At 45.6% G+C, this 12,096-nt stretch overlaps 1 protein-coding gene across 2 annotated transcripts; it reads left to right on the forward strand.

Moving 5' to 3' along the window:
- The first annotated feature begins 2,865 nt into the window (after nt 1–2,865).
- On the forward strand, nt 2,866–5,515 carry LOC149918431 (uncharacterized). Of its 2 annotated transcripts, none has more exons than XM_090138321.1 (2): nt 2,866–3,386; nt 4,392–5,515. In XM_090138321.1, exon 2 carries the CDS (start codon nt 4,481–4,483, stop codon nt 5,417–5,419), a length of 939 nt encoding a protein of 312 aa, XP_089994447.1. In that variant the 5' UTR covers nt 2,866–3,386; nt 4,392–4,480; the 3' UTR covers nt 5,420–5,515. The 2 variants fall into 2 exon arrangements, with proteins under 2 accessions (XP_089994447.1, XP_089994446.1); XM_090138320.1 differs by lacking the exon at nt 2,866–3,386 and adding an exon at nt 4,191–4,273.
- The last annotated feature ends 6,581 nt before the right edge of the window (nt 5,516–12,096 follow it).

The following is a 12,096-nucleotide window of genomic DNA, read 5'->3' on the forward strand; positions in this document are numbered from 1 at the left end:
CACTGTGCTTTGCAGGCCAAATCAATGCAGCTGCTCTGTGAGCCTGAAGAATTCAGACCACAGAATTAGCCTTTGGGGTCCACTTTTGCTCTCAGTGAAGTTCAGGAGGAAAGTCCTCCAAGGTCACAGTAACTACTTGAGTGCAAACTTTGGTTCATGCACTCCTCTACGGAAATCTGACTGCATGCCAATGATGTTGAATTCTGCATCTAAAAATAGCTTCCTTTGTGCAAATGGGAGGTTTGCTTTGTTCATGTTTGTTCCTCTATCCCTGACTGATTGTTTCTGTCTGTCAGTAGCAACAAAGCCTCATTGTTCTGGTGCTCTGACTGGGACCATTAAATGGATGTTATTTGCAGAAACTGCTGAGCCTCCAAGCACTTGAGATGCCTGTCCTTTGGGGTTTCACCTTGGATGGCCAAAATGGTGGGAGCCGCACCCCCTCCCTGCAGCAGTATTGGCCTGGGATGCGGCTTTCTGCAACTTGATCGTTTAAGCCCACCTAGTTTGTGATTGTCAGGGAAGCAGAGATAATAGATTGCTCTTCAGATTTTCATCTTGGCTTTTTGCTGAAAATAATGCCACGTCTTTGCCAACTGATCTCTCACTTTCCTTTGTTTTTATCCTGCTGGCCATTTATCCTCCATTCATTGGCCTCACAACCAACCTCATTTTTTATCCCTACTTCTCCATTTGTGGACACTTCAGACTACTGCCTGTTGTTCTTCCCCAACAACAAGCTCATTCGCATTCCATATTCAAAACCCACAGCATGATCCATTGAACAGAAAAGTGCTTTTGCTTTGCACTGTTTGTTTGAGACAGTCCTAGAGATGACATTATAAATGAGCTCCTATATCCGAATTGCTTTGTCCTGCTTAGCAAAGTCAGTAGAAAATGGCAAGGAGCTTTCAGTTTGAGGGCAATCAGTTGCTTCTCTTCCTGCAGATGTTATGTCTTTGCTCCCCTCCTGTTTCATGGGAGGCACCAGTTTCAGTTTTTAGGTTCATGGGGGAGGTTTTGAAAAGGGCAGTTTCCAAAACTCATCACAGTTTCCAAAAGAGGACAGAATAGAGGTGGTCTTCAGGTATGGAAAAAGGAGGCGGCATTGGTTCAGCTACACTCACAGATAATTGAAAAGCATGATTTTCTCTATTCTGATGGTCAAAGTGAGTCTAACTTTTCAAATGTATTGTATCAGTTTTGCTTGCTTCAGCAATATTGGAAGTGCTGAAGCAGAGTATCACTAGCAACATCCCTGCCCAGGTATCTCCAGGCAATCTGGACACAGGAAACAAACTGTGAGAATCCTGCCAATTAGTTTTGCTGATTTCAGAGGTTCCAGCCTGTGTGTCATTCAGACCATTGATGTTAACAAGGAAGTTAACTCCTCACTGGTAGAGTTCAGCTCAAAATCTGCACATAATTATTTAAACCATCTGAGTTATTTGTTTATTCTAAAACCAGATAGGTGACTGCTTTTGACTTGCACTAAGTGGGAATAACCTAGGTCATCCAAATATCAATTCCTCATCCTTCGATTAATGTGATGATATTGCCAGATATGTATCTGTTTTAGCAGATTTTCTCAGTTTTCTTTTAGCTTCAGTCATATTCTACATTCATCAAGGTCTCAGTCAAGCCCACTGGCTACTGATGATGTCAATGTTCCCATTTACAGAGCAGGAAAACAATACCATGTGGGTTAAAACGTCATTTTGAGACATAATGGGTTTCAATATTTATCATAGTAGAGGGTATCATATGCTTTAGTAGGTAAAGTAGTTACTATAGTAATTCAAAATACCCTAGCTCATATCATACAAATTGCTTTTTTAAAAGTTCAGAAAAAAAGGATTTTAAATATGAGCTCGAGAGGAAAGCTGTCCTCAGGAGTGGGATCGTATCCTTCTTAGCACTCAGGGGAGTTCATTAGCACAACGTTGTTACCTGTATGTTTATGGGAGCCACTCTTCTCTATTCCCTGCTCATCTAGCAAGGGGCTCACCTGCATGGGGGAAAGCTGCTCATGCAGTCACCACAGTTGTTTCCTATGGTGTGGCAGACAGATTATGAAGAAACAAAAGGTGTGCATGGTTAACATGGACAAGAATTTTCTGGAATAGTGATTTAAGATAGATTTCTGAAGATATTAAGAACTGTTTAATTTAAAATGTGCAATAACTGGCTTCAGTGGAGTGGAGTTCTCCTAAAATCCACTAGAAAACTGAATCTCAAAGCAGGCAAGGACAGAGGGACTATGTGAAGGAATCAGGAGGGTTTTTTTCTACAGGAGTAGTGAAATTTAGATAGTACATGTGGTTGAAGTACTTTTTAGTGAATGGTGAAATAGTGTTTTGTAGCTGAGAATAATGTTCTTAGGCTTTTTGTATCTGTAGCAGTTTTCATGGAAATAAATAGGAGGCATTATTTTCGGAGCAGCCTACACACTACCATACGCATGGTTCTCTGCCTTACAGCATTGTCTCTGAAGAAGGACTCTATCCCAGCAACTCTCTTTTCAGCAAGGAAATCAGATGGAAGTTCCAAAAAGGGAACAATTTTCCAGTTGTTCAATGTAAGACCAAAAGGAAGCCCATGTTAAACACTGATTTGCAAACCAGCCAATTCAAAAAAACTCAGTACTTCTAATATAGACACTCACAAGTTAAAATGCATGGCGTTTTGGCTTGCCAACAGGAAACCAGGAATCCTTCATTTCACAGAGCCGCATGCCTACTGCATTGCCTAACTTCAAATACATCCACGTACCATCTAGTTTATCATCTGACTTAAATTTGAGATACCACTCTAAGGGCAGCACTGAAATGATAAAAGTAAAAAGCCATGAATGAAAAGAAGAATGTGATTTTCCACACCAGTGAGCAGAACAAGTGTGCAGTATCAGCGTACAGCCAGTGCAGTTTATGTTGTTACTGAGACAGAAAAAAAAGCAACAAATATGAGCAAAATCTTTTGGAGTGCTGCTGGCACACGTGCAGCAGGTGAGGCCGACGCACGGTGATGACCAAGCAATGGATGGCGACATCGCTGTGGGACGGGTGGTGATGTCCCCCGGTGAAGGTGAGGACTGGCAACACGGCCAAGCCGTGGTTTGTGACATCTCCATGCGATGCATTGTGACTGCTTGGCCCACGCTGCTTTAACGCAGGTGCGGCAGCCCGGCCCAGCAGTTCGTGCCTGGCCTCCGACCGAGCGTGTGTGCGAGGACTGGAGTGTGGACAGGGCGAGCTTTGGAGCTGGAACGTGCTCTGGGTGCTGCTGGTGCAGCTCTCAGACGCGTCTCAGAACCACTTGTGTTGTATCCTGACCCTGCTGGCAGCAGGCAGCCGGGACATTGCAGAGAGGCGTGTGCAGCAGCGCAGGTAGGCAATGCCTCATGCTGGCAGCTGGGGGGGGAATCTTGAGAGACCCTCCCCAGGCTGGCACACTCCAGTCCTCTTGTCCTCTTCCAGTGTGACACCTGCTGTCACAGCATCTCAGCTGGGGAGCACATTGTCATCTCCCGCTCTCCCATGCCCACTGCAACTGGTGGAAGCATGGAGGTGGCATAAGATACCCACAGCCCCATAGGCCTGGAGAAGTGGGACAACATGGTATGCACCATGCCATGCTGCCACCAGTTTTGTTTGCACTGCACCCAGCCGTGCAATAGCAGCAGGCCCCAGTGTCCACACTGCAAACAGGGCGTGCAATCCATCATCCATGCAGTGCAGATGGACAGCGACTGTGGGGAGCTGGTCCTCAGGGCAGCCAAAGGGCATTGCAGCATATTGGAACTATCTAGCTTTGCCATGGTATTTTATGGCACCATCTAATGACAAGTTGGTTACAAGTTACATGTGCAGTAGAAACACGTGAAACCTTTATTTCCCCAAAAATATCACAGTTACAAAGGAAAATAATGTAATGATGGATGGTGATGGAGGCCCAGGCTGGGGCCCCAATACATGCAGCGGTGGACGGTGAGGTCACCGACCAAGAGGTTGTGATGTCAGCAATGGAGATGACTGTGACCTCGCTAGCCCTCTCTGTATAGATTTGGGCTCTGGCAGAGACCAGTGTGCACTCGTGCCTGGACTCCAGTTGAGCACAGCTGCGAGACTTGGAGCACTGAGCGAGTTGGTTGCGTTGAGCTGTGGGGCTGCTGGCACCAGTTCTTGGTGCCCATCCCACAGCATCACCAGCGTTTCCCCCAGCCCTGCCTGCTCAGGCAGCTGGGGCCGCACAGGGTGCGCTTGTAGCGGCAGAGGTGAGTGGTGCAGGACATCATGGCCCCTGCAGCAGCCAGTGGGGAACAGAGACCGGGAGGCTTTGCCGCTGAGGGACTGGGGCAGCCAGTGACCGTGGCCTCTCTCTCTCTTTTGCAGTTCGTAACACCTTCTGCTTGCTGCAGCACCAGTGAGGGGAGCAGCTTCCCGACCTCAGCTCTCCCCAGCCCACCGCACAGCCCGGGGCCATGGACGTAGCATCCGAATGGATCTGCCCCATCTGCGGGCAAATTCGGGAAGATGTCACCTACGTGACCCCCTGCCAACACCAGCTGTGCTACGGCTGTGCCATCTGGTGGGCAAACAGGAAGCCGAGTTGTGCCGTATGCGGGCACGAAATAACAACCATCCGATACTCGGTGAGGTCGGATGACGATTACCTGGAGTGTGCTGTCCCGCAGCCCGCAGCGCACTCGGATCCAGGCCTGCAGGACGAGCAGGGGCCTGCAGAGCCGGTGCTCATCCCACCTGAGCACAGCTTCCCAGCCGAGGTCTGGGCTGCATTCTTCAGGGAACACCCAGAGGACCTCGAACCCCTGCTCCAATGGCTGCAGGAGGAGATCCAGCAGGTGTCCAGCGATGACTGGTGGGAAGTCTATGCGGGACAGTGCACCACCATCAACTTTCTATGTCAGCATGGGCTGGACGAGGAGGCCTTGGTGCAGGCGCTGCAGCTCATCACCAATGGCGACGTGGTGCCCTTCGTCAGAAGGCTCATCAGCACCGCCGCAGCCCTGTACGGCCCCACGATCCACCACGAGCTGGACCACCAGGTCAGCCACGCTGCTGGAGGACGGGAGGACAGCCCTGCAGCCAGCCCCATCACCAGCACCTCCCATCAGGAGCCTCCCGCCTCGGGCCCAGGTCGCTCCACCAGCCCCGCAGGGCCCAGCACCGAGGAGCCGCCCGGCGGCTCTACTGGGGGACCCGGGCACCCCAGCACCGCCACCGCGCCCTCGGCGCAGGAGCCGCAGGAGGAGCCAGGGCAGGCGGCGGCAGCGGGCCCCTCCGCCCGGGGCAGGGACCGCTCGCGTGGGGGGCCCCGGCGCCCCCCGAAGAGGAAGGCCAGCAGCAGCCGCCAGGACTCGCCCCCGCCCCGCAAGAGGCGGCCCCGGCGGCGGCGCTAGGCCGGCACCGCACTGCCGTCAGAGCGCGGCTCCGGCGGGCTGGGAGGACAACATCGACCTCTCGGCCTGCTGCTTGCAGATGAAATAAACATCTGTTACAACGAAGAAGAAAAGTCTCTGTGTTATTGACAAGGCTGTTGGCGTTGCTGTCCCTAGCCATGATGTTTCCTCCATATTTCGGTCTTTGGGAAGGGTGTAGAAATGCAACCTTATTCCAACCACCATGAATCGGCACTCATGGCAGTGCTAACAAAACATGTGAGGGCCCCAATAGGTTGGGAGATGGAGCACAAGTTGCTCCAATAATCCCACCATTTAAACTAGTGGGGGGAAGGGCAAATTTCTGCACCTGGGGTGGAACAGCTCCTGGCCACAGCACCGCCGGCGCCACCCAGCTGGACAGGACCCGGGAGTCCTGACGGACACTCGGCTGAACCAGCAAGGAGCGCTGCCTGCAAAGGTGAGCGCTGTGCTGGGCTGCACGAGGTGCCAGCGTGCTGCCAGCGTGCAAAGGGCGGTGATCCTGCCCCTCTGCTCAGCTCGAAGGAGGCCACAGCTGGAGTGCTGGGCCCAGCGATAGGCTCCCCAGTGCAGGGGAGACCTGCCCTTGATCATCTTGCGCGTCCTCAGCCCTGGGATGTGCTAACTGTCCCTGTCCCAACTGCCCAGGCATTGCTTGGCTTGGTGCTGAGTTTGGAGGGCAGCGGGCTTGCTGTGAGGAGCAGGGCTTGTCCTCAGCCTCAGTGAGAAGCCAGTCTGCCATGCAGGTGTGACACTCCCTTGTATGTTTTCAGTAGAAGGAGAAAGCCAAATTCTCTATTTTAAGAGCAGGCATTCAATTCGTGTGGCTCAGCTTTTCAATCCCAAAGTTCGTGCTAAAACACAACTCAAAATACCCGAGGATGCTTTGCTACCAGGAATCTGCTTTCCAAAAGCATTTACCAAAATGTTACACCAACCATTGTAAGTGATATAACTTCAAAAACAACCAGGTCAGCAATCTTAATGACTACCATAGTCCCAGAAATAGTTTACATTTTCTGTAGAAAGCAGACATGACAAAGTCAAAGGACCTTCAGACTTTCAAAACCACACTGCTGTTGTAAATGTTCAAAAAAATGTAAAGGCACTGATTTCAGCAAGTTTATTAGTTGTTCTTATTAGTTTTGGGAGAAAATTTCTCTGAAATATCATACAAGGAAGAATTACACTGTAATTATATTTTGTTTACTGTATTTTACCAGGGGAGGGGAGAACACAGTCTCTTATTTTTCTGAAAATAAACATTCTAAAAATTTGAATTGGATTCCAATTTCAAAAAGCAGCATGATGATATTCCTTATCTCAAGATAAGGAAGAGACAAGATACAAGAGTCAAAGTGGAAAACACTTTTTTTCCTCCACTTCCCTTGAACCAGTGGGTGACAGAACTACATTGCTAAGGTTACTTTTGTATTTCCATACTGCCTGACTGCAGTGGTTTACAAAACTCCTTTGGAATGACAGCAGAAAAAACAAGAATATCTCAAGGACTGAGTGACTTCGTACTTTCAGCTCCAGAAATATTGGGCTGCAATTAGCAGAGAAATCTTCATCCCAATACAAATGTATGCATCATAAAACCAAGAAGTATACAAAGCAGGGCTGACATGTTTTTCGTTCCTTGAAGAAATCTGTTCCTTTCAGCTCTTCTGGCAGATAGTCCTGCTCCACAGGTTCCTTGTACATGGGGTTATACTTATAGCCTTTACCATAGCCCAAGTCCTTCATGAGCCTCGTCGGGGCTTTTCTCAGGTGCAATGGAACTGGTGGTAAAGGTCCTGTGTGCATCCTCAGACATTCTTTGACATTGCTATATGCCCTGTACTCCTCTATAGATTTTGGTGCTCTTGCAAAATACACTACACACTGTGCTAGAATGACCTGGAAACAGGAAAGGGGAAATTCTGCTATCATGCTTAGTAAATTAGTTTTCCCTCTCAGCTTGTTGCCACTGTTTTGTTTTCAGGTCCATTTCCCTGCCTTCTTTTCCCATGCCCCTTCCCCCTCTCCCAGGGTGTGGGTCCTCTGCCCCAATTAGTCACAGAACCAGGCTGAACTGGCCCAGAAACCGCTGACATGTTAATAGATCCATTGAATGGGAAAGATGTACTTTTGAAACAAACCTCTTAGTACTCTCTGAGAGCTTTGTTAGAAAGCTTATCAGTACTGCAGGACTTGTATTGCAAACAAGGCCTTGAAGTCCATGCGGATCACCAATACTGTGGGAAGTTTGTAAAAATGTATTTGCTTTTTCTGGTAAAACTGTTCTTCAAATACCTATCTGGTGTCTGCATACAGTGTGATACGAATTGGACATTGAAAGGTACATCCTGTAAGTAATGTCTGCTCTGTATTTAATGCCTCCTACTTGATTGTGTTGGCCCAGAAAGTTAGAAGTGGGCATTGGTATTATGGCAGTAGGGATTGAACCTTCCCACTAATACTCCATTATGTTTTGTTGCTCTGTGACAGCCGGCATCAGAGGGGCAGTCTGACCAAACAGTGTCTGACGTATGAAGCAGATTTATGTCACTGAATTCCTCCATGTGGAAAAAAAGGCACCCACTGACACTCATTGACACTTAATGAATGTTTATGGACAGCAAAGAGTGGATGTGAGCACAGTCAGGCTGCAGGTGGTATATTTCAGCAATGGCAACAGCACCATGAGAAACAAGCCATGTGAGGGATGGCCGTGTTCAGCTGTCAGTAGTTTGATATGAAAAGTGTCTTGATCAGAGAGAAAGGTCTGGACAAGTGCACAACAAGATGCAGCTGGAAGCTAAAATTACACCAAAAGAAACATCAAATAAAGCACAGATTTTGAACTAGGAGCTCCATGTAATGGCATAAAAACAACAAACAAACAAATGAAAAACAAACACAGATTTTTTTCCAGTCTTCCTGATGTTTGTTTTACCTTTTTGGAAGGTATGCTTGAACAAGGGCAGGATACTGGTTCCAGTAGAAGACTGGGTGAGTGTTAACTGCTTTTAAAATACAGAGGCCAATCTTGGATTGATTAATTACTGCTTTTTTGTGACCGTAAGCTCCATGAGCTGCAATCTATTGGGCTTTCTCCTTTCAATCACAAAGAATTCAGAAATCGGTATCCTTTTGTATTCACTCAGATATGGTATCTTCGCTCTGAGTCATGACTATAGGATATAAAAGTGATAGATGCTTTAGCATTCAGAACTCTCTTGCATAAGCTCATAGTTTAGTCCTGAGATTGTGGGCTCTGTTTTGTCATGCAGTCAACTTCTGTTGCTGTCTTATAATTTAAATGTAGGATTTTGGTTTCAGATGTGGATGCTATCACAGGATTTGAACATAATGACATAATGACACAATGCAGTCATGCGCAGCATGTTAAAAAGTGCTTAACTTAGTATGGGCTTTTTCATGGCTCCTGTGTTTGCTGTCACCTGAATTCTAAACTTGTTGGCCTTTGGCGCTGACCTCGAGGCACCACTGTCTTCTGATTACTGCATGTGTTGTCAATTCTGGCGTGAGTCACATTCTGTACAACACAAGCACATCTCTACATCACAATTTCTCTTAGAGGGGAAAAAAAAATCTTATGTGTATAGGGAATTGACTCACTTTATATCCAGATACTGTGAAACAGAAGTAGTATTTGGAAAAGATGTGGAGAAAAACAGATCACAATAGACTCTTGGTATTTCATAGGTAAATCATGGACAAAAAAAGTTTTAAAAATAATACAGTGATGCCAGAGGCTTTTTATAGCAGATGGTATTTTTCTCACTAGCACTCAATTTCAGTATAAATGCAATTATCTAGAGTAGACTACATTGAGGAGTAGGAGGGAAAATCCTTTAGGGTAGAAATTGTCCTGTGTATGGCTTTGTGGAAGCACTCTCCTGGAGAGCAGGAGATTATTTTTCACAGATATTTTTGAAATTGATGATGGAAGGAAGTCAACTGCATTCTAGCTAAACCTGAAACTTGTTTTTCATCAAGCCCAGATTTTACTTTCCCGGGTAAGATAATGAAACACTTGAGGCTGGTACTCTGTGATCTCATTCAGAGAATCATAGAATGGCCTGGGTTGAAAAGGACCTCAAAGATTATCTTGTTTCAACACCTCTGTCCTACGCAAAGTCACAATCACTCCTCATTGTCATCTTGACTGCTCTGAACTGCCTCCAACATCTGAATGAAGAGACACAGAAACAAATCATACAGCAGATTTCCTCATGTCTTTCTCCTATGTTCTAATTTTAGTATATGCAATTACCTGAAATGGTGTCCTTATAGAAATAGGTCTTCATAGAAATTGGTCTTCAGCCTTGCAGGACAGCTTGGGTGAAGATGGCTGCCTGATGGGTTTATTTTTCAGTGTTATTTTAAACTCACTTGGAAGCTCCATGTTCTCCCTCACAGAGATTGGGATACTTTGGAGGAGTTGCTCAGAAAGCTCTGGGTAAACAGACTGTCTTTTATCACCCTATTGGCTTAATGAGGATTTCTGTCTTAGTTATTTGCTTCTCACCTCCTCCAATCTGGAGTTTAAAGTGTGCTTTGGCTAGGTATTTGTCTTAAAGGGACAAGTAGAAATAACAGGTGGAATTGTACTTGCCACTGAGTTGTTTTCTGAATTGATTGTGCAGAAGGTGCCTCCCAGCCAAGCATCAGTCCCTGCAGGTTGCTGCTTCTAGAAGAGCAAGAAATGCTATCCATAATGTAAAATTTTGTAAATGATCCCTCACTGACCTGTAGATAGGTAACACTCTTAGCTAGGTTTTTTTTTTTTTTTTTTAAAAGAGCTATTAAAAACACTTTCACTAGTATACACACTCACATATAATTCATAAATTAAGTCTGTAATTTTGCACAGGCTTATATAATTGGGAAGGGCTGAGAAGGAGCAGTACCCCTGCGTTTCTTTAGGTGGCTTCTTCCAAACTGCTGTATAGATAAAGGCAAATGCATTTGTGCTCACATGCTCTGACCAGATTTGATAGTTACCTCTTTTGGCCCCTCACTAGACTGCCAGCAAGGCACACCACAGCTACTCCTGGAGAAGTTTAAGCCCATGCCAGCTTGGCAGTTGAGTAGTGACTTTGGTGTGTAAGCCACCTCCCCTCAGGCAAATCCATTCTGCATAGTAGAAATTTGTAGTTACAAGTGATCACATGTCAAGCATCTATGGAAGCAGCAGTCCCACAGTGTTATTCATGTGAATGCACCTTATGAGTTACCTTCCAAAACAAAGGCTGGAAGTGGCACCTAGGCAAAGTACAGTCTTCTAATTAGAGAATTATTCGTGTGTATACATAATCTGTGGAGAGTAGCTGTTCCAGACTCCATTCAGTGTGTAGATGTGTACCCAAAACTGCTTGACTTACGCCTTGCTCAGAAATCCTGTCATATTCATATTTCAGAAAGTTATTTGTTCACTGCCAGGTTTTTACTGCCTGGGGAAAAAGCAATATTTCCGCCTTAGAATCCAATTTTGAAGGCTTCGAGGCAAAGCTTTTCCTTGACAAAGGCAAAATATTTTATTTTGCATGACTAAGGGACCAGCACCTTAATATATACAATCTTTTAATCTGGCTCATGTTTTAATGCTCACGGAACTGAAGTGCCTTATGAATTACAGGCTGACATCTCCTTTATCAAATGAAATGACTAAGTTGGATTCATTCATGGAATGTTTCTCAGCACAAAACTCACTGCTTTATATTTCCATCAAGAGCTGATCCATAGCATACTGATTTGTACTCACTGGTAGACACTTAAGTCTTTTTATGATAAAAACTTCATGTTTTGCCATTTGTGATTCAGTAGAAGCATCCTTTGCTGCATTCCCGTGATAGTTTCAAGATAAATAATAGCATGTTCATAATGGTTTGAATTGTATAGTTTCAGCTACCATTTTAGCAGTAATGTGTGGTACTTTAAGATACATGAAATCATCTTCAGGTTTGGGAAGGTATGAATTGTGAGAGTATTTTGAAAACTCATGTGGCATACGGATATACCATTGGCAAGAAATTAAAACAGATATAAACCATCATAAGAAAATAGACCCCTTGATTAAAGAGGTTCATTTTTCAAACTTTTGCAGGGCTGCTTTGTGGACTTCCAGTCCTAGATTCATATGATGTAAGTGGCTTTCAGAAACTTAAAAGGATCTTATATTCAGGAGGAAGACAGACTTTTTATCCAGCATGATAGTGATAGGACAAGGGAGAATGATTTTAAACTAAAAGAGGTGAGATGCAGAATAGACGTTCTTCACTCAGAGGGCAGTGAGGCAGTGGCATAGCTGCCCAGAGAAACTGTGGTGCCCCATCTTTGGAGGTGCTCAAGACCAGGTTTAGATGGGATCCTGGGCAGTCTGAGCTGGTGGTGACAGCACAGGATTGGATCTAGATGATTTTTAACTCAAAGCATTCTATGATTCCATGTCTGGTTTTACATCAAGTCTATTCCCAGTCTTTCTTCAGGGCATGCTCATGTAATTTCATTAACTTTGAAGGAGGATCCATATGGCTCTGAATCAGGAATAACATCTCCAGGTATTTATTTTAAAAATATCACTTATCAGAAGTAATTGCAGTTTAATGTGTTAGCTCTTTACAGTACAGCTACAGTCATTGAAT

The sequence above is a fragment of the Phasianus colchicus genome, chromosome 3 (assembly GCF_987193195.1).
Source record: "Phasianus colchicus chromosome 3, bPhaCol1.hap1.1, whole genome shotgun sequence".
NCBI lineage: Eukaryota > Metazoa > Chordata > Aves > Galliformes > Phasianidae > Phasianus > Phasianus colchicus.

Coding starts and splice junctions, on each gene's coding strand:
- LOC149918431 (XM_090138321.1), top strand. CDS start 4,481: ATGGACGTAGCATCCGAATGGATCTGCCCCATCTGCGGGCAAATTCGG.